A 13,984-nucleotide genomic window follows, 5' to 3' on the forward strand; every position below is an offset into this window, starting at 1 on the left:
CTTTAAGAAGAGGAAGAAGAAGAAAAAGGTAAAGATAAAAATTATGAACAACAAATACATAACTATCAACAAGTGAATCTAAAAATCAAGTGAATAAAAAATCTGATGAACAGAATAAACTGGTGAATATAATAGAATCAGGGGCATAGAAAGGGTGTGGACTGACAATTCTTGGGGAGAAAGGGGTGTTGGGGTGCGGGAAGAGACTGGACAAAAATCGTACACCTATGGATGAGGACAATGGGGGGCAGTAAGTGCAGAGGGTGGGGTGGGAACCGGGTGGAGTGGAGCTATGGGGGGAAAAAAGAGGAACAACTGTAATAATCTGAACAATAAAGATTTAATTTAAAAAAAAAATTCAGCTGCACCTGTTCTGCTTTGCTTATTAATACAACTAGATACAACTATCCTATATTATAAAATCCTAGGTGGCATCGAGTGATGTCATCACAAGATGGCTGCCACATCATCATCACAAGATGGCCACCACAAGATGGCCGGCAGGGAAGGGCAGTTGTGGGCGATCAAGCCAGCAGGGGAGGGCAGTTGGGGGCAAACGGGCCAGCAGGGGAGCAGTTAGGCGTCAATCAGGCAGGCAGGCGAGCGGTTAGGAGCCAGCAGTCCCGGATTGTGAGGGGGATGTCCGACTGCCAGTTTAGGCCCGACCCCCCAAGGGGTCCCAGATTGGAGAGGGTGCAGGCCAGGCTGAGGGACACCCCCGCCCCCTGGCCCCCGTGCATGAATTTCATGCACCAGGCCTCTAGTAGTAAAAATAAAATGTATTACTTTAGGGTGTTGGGTACATGGTCATCTATATATTATTTATTCTTTTTAAAATGTATTAGAACTTTTTTTTTAAGTGGGGGAAAGGAAGACGACCAGTTATAAAGGTAGAGCTGTAATGAGACTGACTTTCTGAGCCAAATGAGAGAGGCTCTGCCCAAGGATCGAAGTTCACCGCCGAGGGGTTTGGGTTGGGAGTCTGACAGACCGGGTGTGTTAGCCGAGAGACCTGGCAGCTCTAAGCCTCAACTTTCTCTTCCAATAAAATGTAAGGATTAAGTAAGCTATTGCATGTTAAGCCTTTAGCACATGATAAGCACTTGATATTACAACAGCTCATAGACAATGATTAGTATTTGTTGTGCAACATCAAAATTTGATAGGTTGAAGGTGTTTATATGATTTTGTTCTAAACAGAACAAATAACTTTTTTTGCCAGCACACTGTTTGGTATTTCTCTGCACTGGAATGGTATTGGAGGTATACATTATGGTTACTTGCCTTGAATTCAATCCATTTGCTCTAATTTTTTAGTCGTGGTTCATTTGGCAAAGATTGGAGTGAATGATACTGTCTGGTTGTACAGTGCCGGGCTGGGGGACCCCCACTCCCCCCGCCCCCCGAGGGCACAAATTTTTGTGCACCGGGCCTCTAGTCCTATATAATAAAATCCTAGGTGGCATCGCATGATGTCATCACAAGATGGCTGCCGCAACATCGTCACAAGATGGCCACCACAAGATGGCCGGCAGGGAAGGGCAGTTGTGGGCGATCAAGCCAGCAGGGGAGGGCAGTTGGGGGCAAACGGGCCAGCAGGGGAGCAGTTAGGCGTCAATCAGGCAGGCAGGCGAGCGGTTGGGAGCCAGCAGTCCCGGATTGTGAGGGGGATGTCCGACTGCCAGTTTAGGCCCGACCCCCCAAGGGGTCCCAGATTGGAGAGGGTGCAGGCCAGGCTGAGGGACACCCCCGCCCCCTGGCCCCCGTGCATGAATTTCATGCACCAGGCCTCTAGTAGTAAAAATAAAATGTATTACTTTAGGGTGTTGGGTACATGGTCATCTATATATTATTTATTCTTTTTAAAATGTATTAGAACTTTTTTTTTAAGTGGGGGAAAGGAAGACGACCAGTTATAAAGGTAGAGCTGTAATGAGACTGACTTTCTGAGCCAAATGAGAGAGGCTCTGCCCAAGGATCGAAGTTCACCGCCGAGGGGTTTGGGTTGGGAGTCTGACAGACCGGGTGTGTTAGCTGAGAGACCTGGCAGCTCTAAGCCTCAACTTTCTCTTCCAATAAAATGTAAGGATTAAGTAAGCTATTGCATGTTAAGCCTTTAGCACATGATAAGCACTTGATATTACAACAGCTCATAGACAATGATTAGTATTTGTTGTGCAACATCAAAATTTGATAGGTTGAAGGTGTTTATATGATTTTGTTCTAAACAGAACAAATAACTTTTTTTGCCAGCACACTGTTTGGTATTTCTCTGCACTGGAATGGTATTGGAGGTATACATTATGGTTACTTGCCTTGAATTCAATCCATTTGCTCTAATTTTTTAGTCGTGGTTCATTTGGCAAAGATTGGAGTGAATGATACTGTCTGGTTGTACAGTCATGGCTGCTCTTAATGGCTGATTGCTAGATATTTTAAAAATAATATAACATGTTATATAAAGAATCTAAACAATTAACATAACCCTGAGCTACTATCAGCCCCTTTTCCATACAAGCCGTGATTTGAAACTCAAAGAGCTCGACAGTGCCAAAATACAAGTCTGAGTAGTTTATAAAATGTGAAAAATTAGTAGTTGCTTAGATTTAAAATTTTTATCCAATTCTATTGAAGATGTGTTGATATAAATGTAGTCCTTCCAGCAGAGTACTTTGCCAGGGTCTCAGAGCTTTAAATTCAGGGGCAGGCACACTTGTTAACCTGGTGGGGTAGGTAGGATCGGGGTCACACACAGAGCCCAGCCGAGCAAGATGAAGTCAGGTGCTTCAGATAATAAATATCACACCTGCCAATTGGAAGTATTCCACATGATACAGTCACTGTTGGAACATGCCAGAACCATCGTGCAGGGGTTAGAACACAGGTTCGGGGCCATGCTGTCTAGATTTGAATGCCGCTTTTCCACGTACTGTGTGTGACCCGTGCCTGGCTCTTCCTGTGTGAAGTGGGGACGATAATGGTACCCACGCCAAAAGGAAGTGTATGAATTGAATGAGTGAATACAGTTCTGCAACCCCTTTTCTGAATGTATTTTGGGAGTTGGAATTTTTTATATTTTAAACAGTCATGTGGTTCACGTATGGCATATAAGAAAACACTCCCAGAAAGGTTCTGGGCAGCACCCCATAATTAAACACATTGCTATTTCTGTAGCAAAATATATTTATAGCTACACAAGCTGGATAAATATTATGAATAGTCTTCTACTTATCCAGGTTAGGTTTTGCTGCCAAATGAATTAGGAAAAATAATTGGGGTGTTAGAGCTTTTAGGATTTCAGAACTATAGATAAGGGATTATGTTAGTTATTACTACTGTTGTCATTTAAAATATTAGTTTAGTTTATGGGATGAGGAGAAGTAATGAGGATTTTTTTTCTTTTTTTCTTATTGCAAGTCCATTTACAAAATGTATTCAAGTATTTTTGCTTAACTACATCCTCCCTTTAGAAGCTGTATCCTCTTCGCATGGCTTAGACTTGACCCAGGAGGAATGTCCCGTTACTGCTGACACCTAAGAAGAGTCTTTGGCCCCGAATGCTTGGCTATTTTCTAAGTTGGCATGTACTGAGGCCAAGAGATTTGTCAATCTCAAATTGTAATTAAATTTTGTCGGTTTTTATTGTCCTTGGATAGTTTAGATTACTATGGTATCTTCAGTTGCGAATACTATTAATAGTTCACATCTCTTCCTACTTTCATGTTTGAAAATGCATCAGAAAAATATGATTTTAAAATAGTTCTTCAGCCCTAGCTGGTTTGGCTCAGTGGATAGAGTGTCGACCTGCAGACTGAAGGGTCCCAGGTTCGATTCCAGTCAAGGGCACATGCCTGGATTGTGGGCTCGACCCCCAGTGGGAGGCCTGCAGGAGGCAACCAATCAATGTTTCTCTCTCATCCTCGATGTTTCTATCTCTCTCTCCCTCTCCCTTCCTTTCTGAAATCAATTAAAAATATATTTTTTAAAAAAAAAAAACAGAATAATTCTTCAGCACTCTTTATTTCTGAATTACATTTTTTTTTAAAAAAACACAGAATAATTCTTCAGCACTCTTTATTTCTGAATTACCTATTAACTGCACCCCACGTTAGAGCTTACAGTATGTCAACCCTCATAATCTTCCTAACCTGTAAGTAAATTTATAAATGAAGTGTATTTATAAATTTAAGTATACCTATAAATTAAGATGACTTAAATTAAAACAACTTAAATAGTTTAAAATCAAGTTAAATATATTTTACTAGGGGCCCAGTGCACAAATTTGTACACCTTGAAAGGAATCGTGGGCCACAAGGCTGCAGTAGGCACAGGGGCAGTCTCAGCCCGTCCTCCGCGCTCCCACCACATCCTCAGTCCCCTGTCTGCTGGCAGCCCCGCTCCTGCTGCTCCCATGCGCTGACGGCGCTGGCACTACTCGCACCCACGGATGACGCAGAGCGATTGGGGCTGGCACCAGCAGCAGGTGTGAGTGGCAGCTGCTGCCCTGATCACCCCTCAGGAGCAGGAGGAGGTGGAGAAGCCCTCAGGGGCAATCAGGGCCAGCAGCCGCCACTTGCACCTGCTGATGGCACCGAGTGATCAGGACCAGTGCCAGGCACCGGCAGCGAGTATGAGTGGTGGCTCCGGCGCTGGCAGCAGGTGCGAGCAAGGCTGGCACCAGCAGCAGGTGTGAGCGCCAGGTAGGACCACAGCGCACAGGAGCAAAGAATTTTCAGTAACCACCAGAGGCTCGCCCCAATGACAGCGACCGGCGCCCCGCCTTGGTCTGGCATCCCCGCTCACCTGCTCCACCATCCCACTGCAGCCAAGCCCCCGCCATGTTCCGCACACGCCCCCCTGGTGGTCAGTGCTCATCATAGCGACCAGTTGTTTAGTTGTTCCGATTGTTCTGCCATTCAGTCTATTTGCATATTAGCCTTTTATTATATAGGATACCTCTGCGGGGAGGGAATGACTTTAAGCTTAGAAACATTAGGTGTTCTTAAATAAAAAGTTTGAGAGGTTGGACCACATGAAGATATCTTGTTGTTGCTAATAATGGAGAGTGGGATATCTACATGAGTCAGTCAGTCCTATTTTTTCCTTGGTTAATGCTGTTGGTTTATGTTCTCTGCCCCTTTGTATATTGGGTCTCGTAGTGCCACCTTAGTAATTTATATAAACTCATAAAAATATGATCTCAGTCATTTTCTGCAGTTCTTTCTCAAACTCCCTGAACTGTCATTTTAAAACCATTTCTGTGATCCCTGCCATCAAACTTCCTGTTGTTTCCCTTAATATAAATTTCTAGATAAAGAATTGCTAGATTACCTTTGAGTTTGGGAATGAACTCTATGGCATTAAAGGACAATAGCCTTTTTAAAAAAAATGTCTTTGTAGGCATTCTGCCAAAGGAAGAGGGACAATGCACACAGGTACTGTTTTTCTTAGAATGATGCTTAGCATGTCAGTCACATTTTCATAATCTTTTAACTTTTTCCTCTCTGTGATTTAAAAGTTACATCATGTCAGCCATTAAATGCCTTCAACATAGTAGGTGTCTGTAGCCAATAGCCTTTAAAAAAAAAATGTCTTTGTAGGCATTCTGCCAAAGGAAGAGGGACAATGCACACAGGTACTGTTTTTCTTAGAATGATGCTTAGCATGTCAGTCACATTTTCATAATCTTTTAACTTTTTCCTCTCTGTGATTTAAAAGTTACATCATGTCAGCCATTAAATGCCTTCAACATAGTAGGTGTCTGTAGCTCTTACCCCAGTAAACCCTGCTCGGGCGAGTGTTGCAAACCCTGATGGTTATTTATGAGCCTGTCCAGGCTCCTTGCCTGTCTGCCCTTCCTTACAAACTAGTCACTCAACAAGTAGTAGAGAGGTGAGGAGGTAAGCTGAAATGCTTTTTTAAAAGCTGAAGGGTGAAAATGTAGACAGAGTTCAACAATAGAGCCAGGAGCTTACTGTGGATGATGATTGTCCACTTGTTTTCAGGCACCAGTTCCAGTGGGTAACTTACTGTCGGCCGCCTGTCCAACCCACTGCTGTTCTGGACTCTATAAACGGGCGGACGCTTCCAGCTTTTATCTTACAGCAGCAGCAGAGGCCCCGGTCCTGCCTGCAGCCACTCAGTGACTGGAGTTGACTTTCTGTTCCTGACGGGCTGGTGGCATTTCCTGAGGGAAGTCAGTGTTCCTGGCACCTCTGCGCTCCCAGCTCGCTGCCTCCCTGTCCCCGTGATCAGTACATTCTTTTCCAGCCTCCTCTAATCCCTAGCTCTGCGCAGTCCAGTTCCCTAGCACTGGCCACGTGGTTGTTTCCATTGGATGAATAATAAAACCAACTCGGGCCCGCGGTCACAGGAGCAAGGTGCTCCGGGGCCAGCAGCCTCGTGTGGAAGAGCATGCAGGCCAACATCCTGTCACTGCAGAAAGTTCTGTGGGCAGTGCCTCCGACCTTCCCTGGTCAGCAGGTCGCTCTGCCAGAGAACGTACAAAAAGAACTCACACACCTACCTGTGTTTAAAACCTGAACGTGTTGTGGCCTTCTTTTCCTGCCCTTTTATTCATGGACTGACTCCCATCAGAGGTTCCGGACTGATGGATGGGCCTCTCGGTCCTTCCCTAGAACCGTCCTAGTGACTTGTATTACTCAGCTCCTTTCTGTTGCACTACCCCTTTCACAGCGCTCACAAGCACCGCACAGGCCACTAGCTCATCTCCCTCCCTCCTCAAACTGTTCCCAATAAATAGACTGTACACCCATCTGCGGTTCCTCACCACGCACTCCTCTGCCCTAATAGCCTGGACTCCACCACCATCTCCAACAAGCCGCTCAAACAGGTGTTTGTAGGCCACTAGCTGCCTCCTGCTTGCCAAACCCGAACAGCCTCATCACACTCACCCTCTCCCTCAGTGTCACAGAAGCATTTGGTACTCAGTTTTCCCCTTTCCGTGATGTTTTCTCTTCCGGCTCTCCTCGCCTGGCCACGCGTTCCATCAGCCCCACCGTCTTCCCTGTCAGCGCAGTTCTGTCCTCCTTCCCCTTCCTCTTCTCCCCCATGCCTGGCTCCAGCCATTGCCCAGATTCAAGTGCCCAGACTTGCAGTCTCCACGCTAGATTTTTCCCTCAACTCCAGATCAGAGGTCCAGGTTTGCTGAGTATCTCAGTTAAGATTACCCGCCTCTGTCTCAACATTGAAACATTCACTTCAAGTGAAGTTCTTAGCTCTGAGCATCTTTCCCCTCCAGGTTTCCTTATCTGTGACTAGTTATCCCACCCTGTCCCACCATATCTCTTCCCACTTCTCACTCCTTTCCCTCACCCATTCCCTTTGTCTATCATGTCTCTCTTCTCACTGGGATGGTTTTCCTGGCTGTCCTTATTCACCAGTCCTGACCTTCCATGCCTGCCGCCCCCATGGCAGGTCTGGCTCTCTGCCTTGGCCTGAGAGATGGTCTGTGTACTGCTATTTTTACATCATTCTCTCTTTCCTTTTTTTTCTTAATATATTTTTACTAGAGGCCGGTGCATGAAATTTGTGCACTGAGGGGGGTGGGGGTTGGTCCCTCAGCCCACCCTGCACACTCTCACAGTCAGGGACCCTTGGGGGATGTCCGCCTGCCGGCTTAGGCCCGATCCCCCTGGAGGTCAGGCTTAAGCCGGCGGGCGGACATCCCTCTTGCAATCTGGGATCCTTCGCTCCTTACTGCTCGGTGGCTTGCTGCTCCTTAGCGCTGCTGCTCCTTAGCACTGCCATGGAGGCAGGAGAGGCTTCTGCCACCACCACTGCACTTGCCAGCTATGAGCCTGGCTTCTGGCTGAGCAACACTCCCCCTATGGGAAGGCACTGACCACCAGGGGGCAGCTCCTCCTGCATTGAGTGTCTGCACTCTGGTGGTCAGTGCACATCATAGCAACCAGTAGTTCTGGTCATTCCACCGTAACAGTCACTTAGGCTTTTATTATATAGATTAATTTCAGAGAGGGAGGGAGAGAGGGAGAGAGATAGAAACATGAATGGTGAGAGAGAATCATTGATCGGCTGCCTCCTGCACATCCCACACTGGGGATCAAGCCCTCAACCCGGATATGTCTATGACCAGAAATCAAATCAGGACCTCCTGGTTCATAGGTTGATGCTCAACCACTGAGCCACACCTGCCAGGCAATTCTTTTCTTCACTCATGTTGCCAGATACAGTTCCTGAAGGCCATTTATTTAAAAGTAATCACAAACACACATATAAATGAAAACATATGCATAATAATTATCAGTGTAAATTTTTGAATAAACAATATATTCCCATGGTTTAAAACCCAAAAAGTAACAAAAGGCATGCAGTAAAAAACTTGGCTCCTACTTGTGCCCTGTATCTTCTCAGATCCTATCCTACTGAAGGGTAGTCATGGTTAGTTTTATATTTTTTAAGAACATTTTTAATATACATACAAGTACACAAACAGGGGGGCAAAAGTAGGCTTACACTTGTGAGTATACAACTTGTATTATTAATTACATTATTTTCCATATGAACCTACTTTTGCCCCACCTTGTGTACATGTGTGTAAGTTTTCCCTTTTTATCATCATGATAACATAAGAAGTATGCTATTTTACACTATTCTTTTTTTTAAGATTTTTTAATTTATTTTTTAGAGAGGAAGGAGAGGGAGAGAGAGAGAAGCACTGATCTGCTGTCTCCTGCACTCCCCCTACTGAGGATCAAGCCCGCAACCCAGGCATGTGTCCTGAGTTGGAGTCGAACCAGCAACTTTTTGGTGCATGGGACAACACCCAACCAACCAACTGAGCCACACGGGGCTACACTATTCTTCACTTAGTATTTGCTTCTAAAAAATCAATCTTATAGCCCTAGCTGGTTTAGCTCAGTGGATAGAGCGTCAGCCTGCAGACCGAAGGGTCCCAGGTTCAATTCCAGTCAAGGGCACAAGCCTGGGTTGCGGGTTCGATCCCCAGTTGGAGGTGTGGAGGAAGCAGCCAATCAATGATTCTCTCTCACCATTGATGTTTGTATCCCTCTCTCCCTCTCCTGTCCTCTCTGAAATCAATAAAATTATATTTAAGAAAATAAAAACTTATATATATTTCATAAAGATCTCATTTGTATAGCTATATAGAATTCCTCTGTGAATGTATCATAATTTATTTAACCAGTCCTCTCTTGATGAACATTTAACTCATTCCCCATCCTTTGCTATTCCTAACACTTTTGCAAGGAAGAACACGTTTATAATTCATTTTGCTCTTGTGCAAGTATATGCACAGGTCAGCTGTGAGTCAGTTCTTTGCTGACCTTGCTCAGTGCCTGCTGCTGGTGCTTCACTTCTCATGTACCAAGTTACAGATCCTCAGCCCAGTCCTAGTCCCCAGTCCTCAGGCCTTCGAGGACTCCCCACTGCAGCGGTTCTGTCTCCACCTGTCAGTATCGGAAGAGAATCATGCAGCTCAGTGGACAGTGGCAAGCAGTGGGAGCAGGTGACACTGTGGCCTGTTGGACTCTAATCTAGCTAAACGGCTTGACTTGCTCTTCCCCTAGCACACCCCAAGCAGTTTTTTTTTCTTTTTTAAAGAATAATTTGATTTTTTAGAGAGAGAGGAAGGGAGAAGAGAGAAACATTGATGGGAGAGCATAATGTTGATTGGCTGCTTCCTGTACGTTCCCCTACTAGGGATCGAGTCTGAAGCCTGGGCATGTGCCCGGCCTAGGAATGGAACCAGCAACCTCTGGGTTCATGGGAAGACACCCGACCAACTGAGCCACCTCGCCAGAGCACACCCCAAGCAGTTTCTGTCTCCCTCCCTTCACACAGAGTGCCCTCCCTCTCCTCTGTCCTGGCCCCTCCAGATTCATTGCACCCTATAGCCTGAGCTCACACGCTACCACATCCATGAAACTGCCTTGATTCCTACTCCTTTCTGCTAAAAATGTTCTAGCCTTCTACCGAGTGCTCTCACAGGCCACCTCCTGTCCTCCCCTGAATTAGGTTACAGAACCTGAGTTGTCCTAAGTTAGCTGCTAGTTAGTAATGCCTGGAACACAAGGATGGTGCCTTGCTTTGATTTCTTGTTTGTTTTTGTTTTTCCTTATCATGGGTCAATTTCCTTTATTTCTCTTCATCAAAATTTATTTTTTTTCTCAAAGATAGAAAGGATCCTGTCTCTGCATGGGAAACGCCTGGGCTGGGGATGGTCCCTTACCCACTCAGGTTTCCCTATTGCAACAAGGAGTGCTGGGAGTGCCGACAGCGCCTGCACAAAGCCCCGTAGCATAGCTTTCTCAGGGCTTCCTGCCAAGTCGCCAGTTGCCCATATGTGGAACAGGCCTGTTAACTTATTTTTCATTATTTTTTTACTTAATTTCCTGTTTATTTTTTGTCCCTTATCCTCGCCCTTTTGGCCACCATCAGCTTGTTCTCTATATCTATAGGTCTGTTTCTCTTTTTTTATTGTCCTTTTTTTTTTATATTCCACATATAAGTGGATCATATGGTATTTATTCTCTATCTGAGACATACTTCATTTGGTATAATATTCTCTAAGTCCATTCACATTATTGCAAATAGCAAGATTTCATTACTTTTTATTGCTGAAAAACATTCCTGTGTGTGTGTGTGTGTGTGTGTGAGAGAGAGAGAGAGAGAGAGAGAGAGAGAGAGAGAGAGAGAGAGATATCACTTCCTCTTTATCCATGCATCTATTGATGGATATCTGGGTGGCATCCATATCTTGGCTAGTAGCGCTGCAATGAACATAGGGCTGCATATGTCTCTTTTCCAACTAGTGTTTTTGTTTCATCAGATACATGCCCAGAAGTGGAATTACTGAGTTGTATGGCAGGGCTGTTTTATATGTGTGTGTGTGTGGGTGTGTGTGTGTGTGTGTGTTTTATTGATTTTATACGGAGAGGAACAGAGAGGGATAGAGAGTTAGAAACATCGATGAGAGAGAAACATCAATCAGCTGCCTCCTGCACAGCCCCTACTGGGGATGTGCCCGCAACCAAGGTACATGCCCTTGACTAGAATCAAACCTGGGACCCTTCAGTCCGCAGGCCGACGCTCTCTCCACTGAGCCAAACCGGTTAGGGCATGGCAGGTCTATTTTTAAGTGTTTGAGCAATCTCCAGACTTTTCCATTAGTGGCTATACTAATTTACAATCCTACCAACAGTGTACAAGGGTTCCCTTTTCTCCACGTCCTTGCCAGGACTTGGCCTAAGGTTTCAAAAATTTGAAAAACAAAAGAATTAATTTGCCTTAATAAATAAATGTTGAACACACTCCACACACAAAAAAATAGAGAAAAACATTTATTACTCAAAAGAGACTTTAAAATATTTACCACAAAATAGACCTTAATTACTTTGATTTCTCATCCCCCAAAAGTCTCCTAGCATAGTGTCTTGAATGGAAAAGAGCAATGTTGATGCTGTTCTTGTCTAACATGAAGATTTGGGGGACACTTTCAGTGCAGAAGTCACCCCTGTCCCTGTGCATGTGGGTTGTTATCGCTAAATTAAAAATGCCTCCTTCTCCCTCCTAGGAATGTTTTTAAGAACCTAGAGCCATAAAATTTGTGTTCTTAGTGGCTGCTCCTGTGCCTCTTGAGGAAGGAGGGTGCCATTCTGTTCCATGTTTATTCTGTTGCCAGCTAAAAGCATTGGCAGGATCAAAATGTCCAAATTACAGCATAACCAGCCCTTAACATGTGATTGGAAGCAGGTGTCCATTTTTATTATAAAACTAGAGGCCCGGTGCATGAAATTCATGCACAGAGGGGGGTTTCCCTCAGCCCAGCCTGCACCCACTCCAATCAGGGACCTCTCGGGGGATGTCCGACCACTGGTTTAGGCCCCTGTGGAATGGGGCCTAAACCGGCGATCAGACACCCCTCTCACAATCCGGGACCACTGACTCCTAACCACTCACCTGCCTGCCTGCCTGATTGCCCCTAACCCCTCTACCTGCCTGCCTGATCACCCCTAACCTCTCTGCCTGCCTGCCTAATCACCCCTAACTGCCTCTGCCTACCTGCCTGATCGCTCCTAACTGCCCTTCCCTGCTGGCCTGATCTCACCCCCAACTGCCCTCCCCTGCCAGCCTGATCTCATCCCTAACTTCTCTCCCCTGCTGGCCTGATCACCCCTAACTGCCCTCCTCTGCCAGCCAATTTGGTTCTGATTGGTCAGTTTCTATGCCAGTCAGCATCAAAAGCTCCACCTCCTAGGCAGTCATTGGCTCCTCACAGTTGACCCAGATTTGGTTCTGATTGGTCGGTCTCTATGCCAGTCAGCATCTCTGGGCCTATCAATGGGACCTGATCAGAAAAGCGGGGCTGATCAGCAGCCCCAGTGGAGGCCTAGAGAGAAATGGAGACCCAACTGTTGGCCAGGCCAGGAGAGAACGAGAGGCAAGTTCTGATCAATGGCTGCCACAGAGGCTATGGATCAGACCCTGCCTCTCTCTCTGCAGGCCTCTCTTTGGGCCTGATCCACAGCTCCCTAGGCAGTCAGTGCTGGGTCAGGGCACCGCAACGGCCCCAGTCAGTGCTGGGTCACCACGGCAACCCAGCACTGATTTCTGGTGTTTGGTCGAGCTTTCGGTTGTTACGACCCTGGCTCTTTATTATATAGATTAAGATTGTTTCCTGAAACATCAATTTTAACTTTAGGTTCCATTGATTTTTAGTTATTAGAATTAATCTCGCCAGTGCAGGTCTGGCTAGAACATCTTTAGAGGGTAGAGCAGAAAACTCTAAGAACGGGGGAGCTGGGTCCCTGCGCTTGCTGATGATCCCTCCTTCTTGTCGGCAGGTCTTTGAGGAGCCCTCCCTCAGCCTCTTCGCTCTGGAGCACTGTGAGGGCAGAGAACTGCACCTTGAAGAGGCCGTGAACTCGGTTCTGAACAAGGACCTGCACTTCTACACCCAGTCTGTGTGGATAAAAAGTGGACAGTAAGTACGGAAGGAGGCCTCGGCCTGCTTCTGCCACTGCGTGGGACAGAGAGCGGTGCCTTTTATCCCCCCTCCACTGCTGTGTTGGATCTGACACGCTCCTCCTCATCTTCTCTCTCAAGTAATCACAGTGGTTTCTGTTCACGGAGGAGACAGTGGGCCAAGGCCTTCTGGGCAGAGTCTTTGGGAAGGAAGGGCTACCATGCGCTCAGCGCTCGTGTCACAGGGCAGGTCCATCAGATGACTGCAACCATCGAGCCCACGTTCCTTTCAGAGGAAATTTAATTAAACAGCAGCTTGGTGCAGGCCACTGGCTGCTTAAGACAAGCGGCCACTTATTTGTAAGACGAATGCTGTTCGCCGTGTTTTGATTTGACATTTCCTTCATCCTAAAGCTGTTTACTCCAGGGCACTTATTTCCTGCTCAGTCCCTTGGTTTGACTGAGTCTGCCTCCCAGCATTGCTGCCCTCCTCCTGCCCTCCCTCTGCCCTCCTCCTGTCCTCCTCCTCCTACCCTTCTGCTCTCCTCCTCCCGCCCTCCTTCTACCCTCCTCCCGCCCTCCTCCCACCTTCCTCCCGCCTTCCTCTTGCCCTTCTCCTGCCCTCCTCCTGCCCTGCTCCTGCCCTGCTCCTGCACAGCTGGTGTTGGGAACCAAATGTCCACTAAGGGAACACACAGCCCTCGGTGATTAATGTGAAGAGGACTGTTTTTATTTCTTGTGACTTTTAAATTTTGTAATAATCAATTCTTTATATTTAAATATCTGGGGGTTGCCAAAACTGGTTTGGCTCGGTGGATAGAGCATCAGCCTTCGGACTGAAGGGTCCCAGGTTCGATTCCAGTCAAGGGTATATACCTTGGTTGTGGGTACATCCCCAGTAGGAGGTGTGCAGGAGGCAGCTGGTCGATGTTTCTCTCTCATCGATGTTTCTAACTCTATCCCTCTCCCTTCCTCTCTGTAAAAAATCAATAAAAATATATTTTAAAAAATAAATAAA

At 46.2% G+C, this 13,984-nt stretch overlaps 1 protein-coding gene across 1 annotated transcript in view; it reads left to right on the forward strand.

The window, feature by feature from the left end:
- CRYBG3 (beta-gamma crystallin domain containing 3) overlaps window positions 1-13,984 on the forward strand; it is a 134,311-nt gene that overhangs the window by 107,992 nt on the left and 12,335 nt on the right. The window contains exon 19 of the mRNA XM_005880202.2: window positions 12,846-12,985. Within this exon, the coding sequence (XP_005880264.1) occupies window positions 12,846-12,985 (140 nt within the window). The remainder of the gene's footprint in view (window positions 1-12,845; window positions 12,986-13,984) is intronic.

This window comes from Myotis brandtii, unplaced genomic scaffold (assembly GCF_000412655.1).
Source record: "Myotis brandtii unplaced genomic scaffold, ASM41265v1 scaffold63, whole genome shotgun sequence".
NCBI lineage: Eukaryota > Metazoa > Chordata > Mammalia > Chiroptera > Vespertilionidae > Myotis > Myotis brandtii.